General features: G+C 34.9%; 1 protein-coding gene across 1 annotated transcript in view; it reads right to left on the bottom strand.

Annotated features, from left to right (window-relative positions):
* Positions 1,486 to 13,338, bottom strand: part of LOC109831087 (nuclear pore complex protein NUP88) — a 16,959-nt gene continuing 5,106 nt past the window's right edge. Inside the window, 5 exon segments of the mRNA XM_020398428.1 lie at positions 1,486 to 1,957; positions 2,641 to 2,890; positions 3,413 to 4,306; positions 8,482 to 8,698; positions 9,025 to 9,086. Of these exon segments, the coding sequence (XP_020254017.1) occupies positions 1,698 to 1,957; positions 2,641 to 2,890; positions 3,413 to 4,306; positions 8,482 to 8,698; positions 9,025 to 9,086 (1,683 nt within the window). The 3' untranslated portion in view covers positions 1,486 to 1,697.

The following is a 13,338-nucleotide window of genomic DNA, read 5'->3' as shown; positions in this document are numbered from 1 at the left end:
TGATGATCTAAGGAAAACTATCAATCACGTCATGGTCACCGTCAATGGTCAATGTGAACCATTGTTAGTCCCCATGCTGAAATCAGCTTTTGAATTGATTTTCGATTCTTTTCGCCTCATTCATACATATATATATATTCATGTACTAAATCATCTCAAATATAGATTAGACTCAAATGAATGTTTGTTATTAGTCAAACAAAAGATATTGTACAGATAAAATCCTAAAAATCTATATGAAATATAATCATTTAGATATGTATTGTGTTGAAGTGGATACATGAACTCTTTGAACACGGATATCTCATGCAAAGAGGGCACTTCTCTAATGAGAGTACCATCAATAAAAGTTAAAAAGAAGTGTGTCCGGTTCCCCAAATCTCTAGAATATGTGGTGTTCTAGGTAGGGGTGCCAAACCGTATCCGTATCCGAGGAAATATCTGTAACCGTATCCGTTAGGATACGAATATGAGGGGTGCCAAACCGTATCCGTATCCGAGGAAATATCTGTAACCGTATCCGTTAGGATACGAATATGGTAACTCAAATCAATTACCGATAGGATATGGTTGCGGATATGGTTTTGTAGTGAAATATTTGTATCCGTATCCGAAAATATTCGAATACATATTGGTAATACTCTTACGATAGTTTCGATTCTTAGATTATGGATTTGTGGTTAATTTTGATGATCAAGATGTCTAATCTTAACTTTTCAATCATAATAAACATATTAACGAACTCTTTTTGTATCACATGACTATATTTTTCTGAATACTATCTAGTTTTCTCATATCCTTTTTGTATCTGCATGCATATCCGTTTATATATCCGCGTACATATCCGTAACCGTATCCGATTTTCATCCTTTTTGTATCTGCATGCATATCCGTTTATATATCCGCGTACATATCCGTAACCGTATCCGATTTTCACGGATATGGATATGATTTTTTCTTACCGACGTATATCCGTATCTGTATCTGTATCCGAGATGGGTAAGCGGATATGGATATGGTAAGTGTCATATCCGAGCCGTATCCGCTCCGTTAACACCCCTAGTCCTAGGGGTACAAATGAATAAGATATGGGCCAAATATGAGATAATCGTATCTATATCCACTTCCAAAAATGAATAAAAATAAAACGGCTATTCATCAGGAAAACCCAAGCATAGCTATCAAAATTGAATACATATATCTACTTACTTGCAGGTCGCCATATCCTTTTGCATACCCATCAAAATTGAAGAACACAAAATCTCTCGAACATGTAATAGTGTCCTCCAAAATAGAATCGCTATTTACATATCAACCGCGTATTGAAGAAAATCTCATTGCGCCTCCTTAATACTCAAGCGAATAGAGCGATCCTTACCCCTTGGACTATCACTGGAAACTCGAGAGATAAAAACAGTGGTAAGAAAATGAAGATAAGCATATCATATCCTGTAGTGCCCAAAGAAACCCAACGAAACTCAAGTATGATCGATAACAACAGTCCCTCACTACCAAAAAATTTACTGGAACAATACTTGTTTGTAATGTTAAGATAACAAAATGATTCATGCAATGGGAAGATTTCATTCTTTCATGAAAATACTGTACAACACAACATGAATTGAACTACTTGTGCTTTGATGATATTACAACAAACTGATAAAAACAAATCAAAAATACACTGATTTCTACGTCAACTACTCTTGGTGCTTCTTAAGTCCATGTTCAATGAGATCTATCTTCTTAGTATTCTCCTTGTTGATAAGTGAGAGCAACTCCATTGATGATCTTATCTTTTGCATCTGACTGTCTGATACTTGATCTCTCCTCCTTCCTGGTGATTGTTGTTTTATGTTTGATGTAGTAACTGGAGAAGATTGAAAACATCTTCTCACTCTTGCATTCAGAGACTCGATAGAAGAATGCAACGCATCCAACTCTACATCTGCGAATCCTTCTGGATTTATCCAGAAAAATATAAGTTAAAGTTTGTAATATGATGGAATGACAAAGCATTGGAAAAAAAAATACGATAAAGGGCTTTTCTATAGGAATTCATAATAGGAGGAAGATCATGACATACCCAGGACCAAGTCTCTAAATCAGTGCAATCAATAAACAATATCAGTACAATTACTCTTAGGGATTTTTTGTATATGTACCCCCTTTCATCATTTATGTTTGCAAAAGCAACCCCAAATCTCAGTGCTTGCAGAACTATCCTTCCACTCATCAACAATGGGGAAAATACCACGCCTATCTAGCGTTGTCAAATGGCTTAGGCATATTTCTTACTGTTTTACCCTTTATTAAATCAATGGAGAGAGAATCCCAAAACCATTTGATAAGTAAACGCAGGGTTAAGTTTTCCAATGTTGATGAATTAAGGGTAATTTTGCAAATAATAAGATTTGAGGTCTGCAAATATGATGATTTAAGGGGCATATAACCAAAAACAATATATCAATGGAACCAGAACAGTGTACCAGTTCAACCTTAAACTTTAAAATATGTGCTCTAACACTGGTTGCAACTGACCTTATATGATTTTCTACAGCCCTCGAAAGTTTTTCTTTTTTTTTCCTTTTTCTTTTTCCCCCTTCTTCTCCCTATAGGTTCAAGGAATGGGCAGTTGCTTACCGAGTTGGGACTTGAAATCACGTTCAGCTCTTGACAGCGGTTTCTTGTTAGCTCCAGGAAGCATTCTAAAATTTTGCAACCGTTGTTCCAAAAGCTCATAAACCTTGAAAGCCCGACTAATCCGATCTTTTACATCTTGTTCTTTTTCTTCGACATTTAAAAGCAACTGCTTTGCATCATGCAAGCGTTTACTTTGGTTTGCCATTATTGTCTTCTGATAATCTTCATGGTGTTCAAGCTCAACAAAAACCTGAAAAAAAACAAAGAGGGAACTTCAAACTAGAAACTTTTGAACTCAGAAAATCTATTGGTTGCCAAAAAGCAAAACATGTTGAGAAATGTTATTTTACAGTGCAACTTTATTTTGCCAAAGAGCCTGCAGTTTATTCAGTTACGTTATGCAACCCAGAACCAATCCTGGCATTTTTTTTTTTTTTTTGTTGGTGGATTTCTGAAATTGATTATTGGTGAGCAGAGAAATAATATATCTGTTAGAAGATGTAATAATCATTTAGGTCAAAATCTAAAAGTACAACACAGTCAAGGAAGACGAATGTGAAGATTATAAATCTAAAGACTAGAACGAAAAGCATTGTGATCAATATCGTGGTTTTCTGCTTACATCACTTTAAATTATTGATGAATAGCTAGTTTTAGAAGCTTGTCATTATGTATATGAAACAATTAGTATCATTGGAGATCTCATCTTCTTCCTACTACTGGCAATTGGCTATAAACAGTAGTTGACAACAAACTCAGTTTGAGATATTACCTTATGTGCATACTCCACATAATTTTCATGGAACAGCTTGATGTAGTGATGAAGTATTGATCGGCCTTCAATGGAATCAGCTGTCAAAGATCTACAATTTGTCAATGAAGAAATATCAATAGCCTTTGGACCGCTAAGAAGTTCTTTGCTTATAACCTCAGGGATGTCAGCAGTATCCGAAGAACCATCAGTGAGCATATCCATATGATACTGAAGGGCAGTAGCTTCAGTCCAAAACTTGCTTTCCAGAACTATACACTCATAACTTGAAGTAATTCCAACTACTTTTGAATGTCCACAAGGATCAGCTATCACAGCAAAACCATAAAGAGATGATGTCAAGCGAGATTCATCATAATCAGTGGTGAGAATAGGAAGAACCGAAGGCTCTTTTCCTGTCTTGTCTGTTTCACTCAGCAGATTTGAGAATGGGAGAAAATGCAATGATATCAAGTCTATTCCCGCAAGATGTAGACAGTAAAATCTCTCCACTAGGAGGGGATCTGGAAAAAGCGCCAATAAACAATTATCTAATGCATATCTTGGCAGAGACAGGTCCACTGTAGCCAACCTAAGCAAAGGAGGACCAGAAAACATAGTTTCTGAAGTATCACTGAGTTTTGAAGACAATTCTTCTGAGTTTGACTCACATATCATAGCAACGCCTTTTATACGATCATAAGAATCAACACGAAGACGGGGTGCACTACCAAAAGTCCAAAGGGGTTGGATTTCATCGGCTAGGGCGTCTATCTGAAGCTGCCCATCGCTCCAACCAATCACAAGAATTGAATCTTTGCCAATAGAGCTGTAAAGGAAACTTACTGCCTTTGCTTCATAATCTGCACCCTTAGAGCTAGAATCCTCACCAGTGCATATTTTACCAAGTGGTCCCTGCAAAAGATACCTGTAACTTGTAACTTGCTGACAATGAAATACAATGCTACCACAATGAGCTCAAATTTCAGCTACTAGTTGAAGGGAAAACCAAGGATGGACAATGGAGGGGTGGAGGACTTCATTCTGCGTTCCTATAGTAGCCAAAACATAATTCATTATGGCATTCACTAAACCGTTTGTGAGCTTCTAGGTTCAATAGATTCTCATGACAAGATTGCTTTATAGTGTACTTATGCTATTGCAAGAAGTCGAGAAAAGCTATTTTTTATAATCAACATGGAGAAATTTAATAGCTAAGTTATTATCTTACTCATCTTCCAGATGTTTATGTAGCCTAATTTTTCCTTTAACCCTCTGATCAGCTTTCAGTAGTAAGCCCATCTTATTGTCTACAAGCCCCATCTCATGCGCGGTAGGTCATTTCTTGCCTAGAATATTTTGTGGTTAGGGTAATCTCATATTTTGCATGGAATACAATGTGGTTATCTCTAGTCTACTGTATATAAGGGACATGCTCCAGTTCCGTTGCTTGTGGTCACACAAAAAGTACCACCCAACCACCTAGGGCATACATCATGAATATTCCATATGCCCAATCCATTCATAGTCATGAATCATCTAAAGCTTTGCCCTTACAGGATGGGTTGTACGCAGCATTACTCTGACAACATTGAGAAGGCTTCATAGAAAGGTTAACAAGAACTTATACCCACATGAGCTTATGTATATTCCCAGGTTCCTAGCCCATCTATATCTATACTTGCCACATATAAAAGAGGGTTGCTACGCCAAAACATTCGGTTGCCTTTCTACCCACTCAATTTGATATTACCAATTATCAACAACAACAACCAAGCCTTTATCCCAAATGTTTGGGGTCGGCTACATGAATTCTATTTTTTCATTTCATTCTGTTGCAGGTCATTTCCTCCGTTACGTTAGTCTTAATCATATCATTTTTAATTGTTTCTGATCAAGTCATTCTAGATCGACCTCTAAATCTCCTAACCCCATTAACTCTAATATTATCATTTTTCCTAATCGGTGCACTAAGAGGTCTCCTTTGTACATGACCAAACTATCTTAATCTATTCTCTCTCATTTTATCCTCAATAGGTACAACCTCTAATTTACTATGGATGCATTCATATTTTATCCTATCTTTTAATGTATACTCACAAAACCATCGCAACATTCTCATTTCTGCTACACTCATTATTTGAACATGTTATTTTTTAATTGTCCAACATTCCGATCCATAAAGCATAGTTGGTCTTATAACCATCCTATAGCATTTTTTTTTAGTTTTATTGGTATTCTACGATCACATAAGACCAATATTTTAAATATCGGATGTCGAGTTCATGTCGGACGGCTGAAATCCATGTCGGATAGCAAAAAATTAGGGATATATCGGGGACATAGACTAAATATCGGATTGTCATATTGGGTGGTGCGCATATATATAATATCATGTCCTAAATATAATCTAAACATTCCTAAATTCAATAGAAGCATACTTTATAAATTTTAGAGGCGACGTCGGCGATGGGTGAATTCCGACGTCGTAAAGAGGCAGTGTCGGGGCTCTTCTTCTTCTTTTTCGTCTGCTTGGGGTCCTCCGAATGAGTCACCGACCACCCTCTTCCCTTATCCCGACGGCAAGATACCCTGTCGTCCTCGGGTTCGGTTGGGTTTCGGTTTTCGGGGCGCAACGAGAGATGGACAACGGGCCGAGATGGAGGTGGGAAAATGACGTTGTCGTTCACGAAAGAAGTTATGGGTTCCTAAGTCAACTGCAGCCCTAATTTTTTTCTTTTCTTTCTATCGGGTTCATAAGAAACTCTTAAACATGAGAATGGGTCAAATAGGTTTGGGTTTTTATCACTAAACTCAAAACCAATAACAAAAAATAGTTCTAAAAAAAAGGCCATATCGGCCTTTTTTCAAAGATGAAAAATCAACTGATATGTCCGATATGGTCTCGATATTTTCGATTTAGCCCTGAAAACCAACAATCGAGTTGAAAACGCCCATGTCGTGTCGCTCAAGCCCTCAAACCGACATGTCGGACATGTCGACCGACATTTAAAACCTTGCATAAGACTCCCAAAGCACTCCTCCATTTCAACCATCCCGATTTAATTCGATGCACAACATCATCCTATCTCACCATCATGCCTAATGATAGATCCTAAATAGCGAAAATGATTAGTTTTAGGTATTTTTTGGTCATCAATATGTACCATACGCTCTCTTTCTTTCCTACTTTTACTAAAAACGTAATTCATATATTCTATTTTTGTTCTACTAATTCGAAACATTTAGACTCAAGAACTTGTCTCCATCTTTTTACTTTAGCAATAATGTCTCTTCTAGTTTCAACTAATACTATATCATTAATAAATAACATACACCATGAGATTTTTAATATGAATGTGCTTAGTAAATTGACTGTTAATTTTTCATCCGTTAGAAATTGACTGTTAATTTTTCATTTATGACCACCTTACCCTCAAGATGTCCTTGTACTTTTGGCTCTAAATAAAAATTGGACCTAATAATTTATTATTTTTCTATCATTATGCGCTTTGCTTCTGCATGTATTTGTTGATGACACTTGCAATTATTTTCTAATAGTATTCATAACTCTAATGTCTCATTTAGTACGTAGAAACACAGCCAAGTGAGAATGGAATGAAATAAGGAGTCGAATTGAAATAAATGTCGGAATGATCATTCTCATTCTCAAGTTCGTGTGCAATTAGAGAATGAAGTGGGAATGACATTTTTTTTATTTTTGACATGAGTCATTGATATGCAATCAAGGCATTATTTTAAATTCTTTATTCTCATTTAAGTGGGAATGCTCATTCCCTACCATTTTATTGCAAATGCTCATTCTCACATAAAGTTGGAATGAATAAGAAGTGATAATTGACACCTTAGCTTCGAAAGAGGTGTTGTATTTGACACCCATGAATGAGAAATGAGAATAAGCATTTCTATTCCTCCCATTCCAGCAAGCCAAACGAGACATAATACAAGAAGATAAAGTTAGAGATATTGATTATGAATTAATATTTTTTTATATGCACAGTCGAATCTTGATTATCAATTCTTCTTGTTTTGGTATGTGCAATCTTTATAAAAAGGAGCAAAATTTTATGGACTCGCATACTTGCCATGATGATGCTGAAGAATTCACTTGATTTAATTTTCAAGGATGTTAATTTTGTCAGGGACATGAATCAATAAACTATAACTCTAAATCTAATTACTGAAATATAATTAACTAAAGTTTTGAGATGGTAGTGATTGCGAAGTAGTGTTAATAAGTCTATTTGTTGATCCATATGCAACTCAAGCTCCAAGTGGGGCACTATGGACAAGAGATCTAATCCAATCATGCAGAGCACCAAAATTAAATAGTTTTTCTCGCTGTTTTACAGGAAAAGTACAACTATTTCTTTTAAGTATTTTTATAACAAAATTTTGGAAATTTTTGTTTAATTAGTTTTCTTAGGTATTCCTATATCATCGGTTTTGGGGGCATTTTTCTATAACTGGGTATTAGAAACCGAAAATAAAATTAACAGAAACACAATTAATTTAACTTTTAGAGTTAGGATAATATCTTCCTTTCAAGTATTCTTAAACAAAATTTTTAATGGAAGCCAAGATGACCTAACTTGATAGCTGATAAGGGGTACAGGTGAGGACTAAGTTGAGGGGGAAAAAGAAAGGAAGATGATCAATTGGAACATGAGGCCCTAATACGGGGACCAAATTGACCTTCTAGTCAAGGTTAAAGCCTTAAGACCAAAGGCAATGATTTAAATAAAGATTCTTTACAGTCTAGAAGGAGATGGAACAATGTCAATATTTCCACTAGTTACTAACGCTCTAGTTATTGGCTATTCATCTTCTAGAAATGCACACATGATTCAGGATTAGCATTCATATTTCAATTTATCTTCATGGCATAGTAAAGAAGGTGGAAATTAGTTATGAAGAGAAGTAATTTGCATGGGAAGTCAAATAGTATATAAAGTATATCCTATTAGCAACATCTAGTACATATACCAAAGTGACAAGGTAAGCATGGTAAACGAACTTTGTTTAATGAAAATCCAAACAAAAGACGACAGAATAATTTGGAAACACACCTGTAGGACAAGTGATGCATCTAGTGGGGCATATGGATGAGCTCGCAATACTAATTTGTTGCGCTCTGCCAATGATTCATCTGCTAGCTCTGGAAACGTTGCCTCCAGCCAATCAAGAGCCATATTTGAGTTGCTTGCAACAATTGCGTTAGGCGACTTGACTCCAAACACTTTAACATCTTCATGAATTTCCTCTAAGAATTCCCAACTACATAGACTGCAAGAGAAGATGTAATAATTTTTTATTTAAGTAGGAAGATGTTCATGCTAACGTTCTTGAATGAAACACATACTTTACTTTCTCATGTGTGCCTAAGTTATACCCAATAATTGACAATAGTTTTCCAGTTCTTTCCTCCTTTTTTTTGGCTTTTAATGCAAAAGCTAGCTCCTAATTTTTTTGAAAAAACTTATAGAAATTCAAATGGTCTGTGTAACAACCTAAAAAAGAAAATAATAACATCAACATATGACAATTTAGTCATAGTAATGGAAAAGAATTAACGAAAAAGAATTAGCTCAAAAGTTAAAACTATAAAGTACCTTCCAAAAGGAATAATGGGGCAAAGCACATAGATGGAACCATCACTGAACAAAACAAAGACCTGGGGAAGCATAGAAACTCAGATTATTTAAAACAAAATCAATGTAAAACAATTACACAAACAAACTCTTCCTTCACAAAATTTGAGATTTGAGATTTGAGATTTGATAATGTGGAGCGAACATAAAAAATTACATACCAAATACATTTACAGATTCATCATTTATTTGATGCTAAAATAACAATCGTGGTAATTTTTGGAGTTGGCAAACACAGGTGAAACCAATACTATTAGCATATAGTTATAGTGAGCTAGATTAGTGCAACTGTGTCAAGCAGAAGGCAATTTGAAGTCAGGTCACCAACTCGAACCCCTTACAACCAAAAGTATTGGGCTTGAGTGTTCAATTAAAATTTCCAATCTAGATCCATTTATCTAGTAAATCAACAAATCATGTGAGCCCACCAAGACTAGGGACTATAAAGCAATTCAAAATTTTAAAACAACACATACACAATACAGACCTTAAAAGTTGTCATAGCTTGCCAAAATATTAATGACAAGTAAAACCACTTTTAATAGGGGCAAGATGTTAAAACAAATTATCAGATAATGATTGCTCCTGAACTTGTGTTACCCCAACACGTCGCTGGAGGAGGCGTAGCCATGTCGGGTACATTTTGGTTGTAGTTCCGCACCCAAACATTAGGGGACATGAGGGCAAAGACCTTCCCGCATGTGAGAGCAAAGAAAAGGGGAGAAAATGAGGTTGCTTTTACAATAGGGTCCTTTCTTGGTACCCATTAACCAAACCTGTTTCTTAATCTCTCCCAATCGTTTTCTACTTTTCCACTCGCTATGCTTCTCCATCCTGCTTCAAACCTATTAACAGAAGCGGCTCTCGATCAATAGAGCAACTCTCTGTCAACTTGAAGACAAAAATTAAAGCATCGAAGGTTGATCGACGAGGTTCCAACAATAGCAAGGCTCACCTGCAAACAAAGGTAAGCAAATGTTTGATGTTTTAACTCTTTCAGAGTTTTTAGGGTTATTTTCTGACATATTTTTGGGTTTTCTGAATGTTTGAAGAGGTTTTTAATTCTTTGTTGGAATATTGCTGAATAGAATTGATAGTGTTTTTGAATCTATTATTTGAATTTATCTTATCCGGTCACTGTCCAAGTCTATGGATTTAAGGGTTTTTAATTTAGACTCTAACTTGTCATATATTATTGATAAATCAAATTTAGGGATTTTAGATAAGGATTTAGTTAAGTATGAGGTAATTTAATTGATTGTAAATGGTATTCAATGTGTATGTATGCTTTTATAGATAATTTTATGTTTCCGAATTGTTGATTGATGTATAAATTCCTTTCTATTTTCTATATGTAATTATCTTTCTGTTAAAAATTATAGAGAATTAAATGGAGGCACAAAGTTCACAAAATGAGCTATTGGATGATAATGCTCCTCTTTAGAGATATGTCATAAAACTCAGAGAAGCGGCGAGAGGTGGTAAAAATTGGGAATGACAATGCAACTATTGAATTGAAATTTTCAAGAGTTCTCATTCAAGAGTAAGAGCTCATCTCTAAAGAGCTCCATCATTTGGAATCAAGTAGTGTACAAACGTGAAAAATTAAAATATTGTTGAGATGAAAAAAGTGTTGGAGCTAATGGAGCTTAAGTTGAAGGCATAGAAGGGCAAGATTGTTTCATTCCCTACATCAAGAATAACCACAATAACCGAAGTTGCTAAGAAGAGAAGAGGTGAGGGGAACACTAAAGAACAATCATTTAATCGTGGAGCTCGAGATCATATACAGTATCTCATTGTCCGAATATTTACACAGGGTTTATCATTTAATTTCAAAGAAATCCATACTTCAACAAGTATAAGTATGTCGCAAGCAATTCGATTGGAGGTTATGTTCCTCCTGGGTACAATCTTCCAAGAACAAGCTTCTTGCAAGAAGATAAGGCACATACTGAAAAGTTATTAGAGCCCATAAAGTTAACATGAAAAGAAAAGGTTGTCTATTGTTAGTGATGGGTTGTTGGCCTCACATTAATATGATGGCGGTGACCAAATACAGGCTAATATTCTTGAATATCATCAATACAAATGGGAGGATTAAGAATATGGATTATATAGTCGATATTCTCTTGAAAGATATTAAAGAGAATCCTCATAATGTTGTGCAGGTTATAACTAATAATACACCAATTTGCAAATCCGCGGGAGGCATTGTAGAAGGAAGACATCCTCATATTTTTTTGACTCAATGTATTGTTCATAGATTAAATCTTGCCTTAAAAAAATATTTGTGCAGTAAAGAAAGCCGAACGAAAGTAGTGTATGAGGAATGTTGTTGGATAACTGAAGTTAGTGAAGATGTTATTATGACAAGAAACTTCATAATGAATCACTCATGAGATTGTTAATGTTCAATAATCACGTGAAATTGAAAATGCTTGCGAAAGCCGAAACTCATTTTGCTTCGGTTGTTATCATACATTCATACTACAACGATTCAAGAAAATCAAGCATGTTCTACTGGACATGGTCATTAGTGGGAGTTAGAGTCTCTATCAAGATGATAATGTCAAGAGGGCTCAATTTATTAAAGAGAAATTTTTGAATAATATTTGATGGGATAAAATAGAATATATTCTCTCTTTTACTAATCCAACCAATAACATGTTTCGATCTGCTAACACCGACAAGTCAAATCTTCATTTAGTTTATGATCTATGAGATTCTATGATTGAAAAGGTAAAGAATTCTATTTACAGAAAATAAGGCAAGAGAGATGATGAATACTCATCATTTTATAATGTGGTACATACTATCGTTGTTGATCGCAGAAACAAGAGCAACAAACCATTACATTGCTTGGCTCATTTACTAAACCTGAAGTGAGTATTTTTTTCTCAACTAAACTTTTAATCTATATCGATTAGTCTTTAATACTTGATATTGTTTATAAATGTTTTTCTATCTTCTAGATATTATAGTGCGGCTTGGCTCATCGATGCCCCAAATCGAGTTGCACCACACAAGGATCCTCAGATCCCCAATGGAAGAGCTAAATGATTGAATAGGTATTTTCCTAATTCTGAAGAGCGGAGAATGGTTAGCATGGAATTTGCTAAGTTTTCTACCACACGAGATCTATTTGCAGATCATGAATCTTTGAATGATAGGGGAAAATGGTTGCAAAGTCTTGGCGGGTTGTCTATGGAACGCTACAAAATTACAAGAGTTTGCAATAAAGTTGTTCGGTCATCCTTGTTCCTCTTCTTGTTGCGAGAGAAATTGGAGCACTTATAAATTTATTCATTCTCTAAAGAAGAACAAGATGCCTTCACAACGAGCGGAAGATATGATATATGTTCATACAAATCATCATCTTCTTTTAAGGATATCTTCAGAATACTCTAGAGAAGAGATAAAAGATATGTGATATAGCAGGTGATGAATTGGAATCGTTAGATGGTGCCAACATTTTAGAAGTTGTAAACATTTCTTTTAACGAGCCAGAGCTTAAGGCCATTGTATTTGGTGGGTATGAAAATGTTGAATGCTAATTGTTTTCCAATCGGTTCTACGCAAGGGATACAGTTCTAACTTTTGGGATATGATAGTAAGTTGTAAATTTTTGGAATATAGATCTAACTTTTGATGGTATATTCACAACTTTGAACAATATACTTGTAATATTTTGAGGGAAGCTTGTAACATTTTGGGATATAGTTTTAACTTGTGAATGTATGCTTGTAACTTTGGGCTTGTTTTGCAACGTAACTTGTACTTTTGTATACTCAAGATGAAAATAAATGAAATTTGATATTTGATATTATCTTCAAATCAAGTACATTTATTATTGATTACAGAAGTCAAGGTTACAAAACATACAACTTGATCTATTTTTCTCTATATTTCTCTTCTCTTACTTTTCTTCTTTATCATCATTGTCTTCAATTCTACAAAAGATCATTATGATCCCCCTCTATTAAATCACAAATGCAACATTCATTTTCCTTCCTTATTTATAATCTACACTTTACATAATAAAAAGTATGAGAATAAAAGGTATTTAATTCAGTATTGATCTAAAGTGAATTATTACTTTCAAATAAATAAATAAATATATGAAAATAATGTGTATAATGTGGCGGCTCATTTTGCTAAATGAGTTATCAAAAAATAATCATGTGATGAGGCCTACCTTAAAAGTCACATCAAAAAGTGTGGGACTCACCACTCTATCTCTTGATAGCTCATTTTGCTAAATGAGCCGCCGAC

This window comes from Asparagus officinalis, chromosome 2, assembly GCF_001876935.1.
Source record: "Asparagus officinalis chromosome 2, Aspof.V1, whole genome shotgun sequence".
NCBI lineage: Eukaryota > Viridiplantae > Streptophyta > Magnoliopsida > Asparagales > Asparagaceae > Asparagus > Asparagus officinalis.
This window is presented reverse-complemented; position numbering and strand designations above follow the sequence as displayed.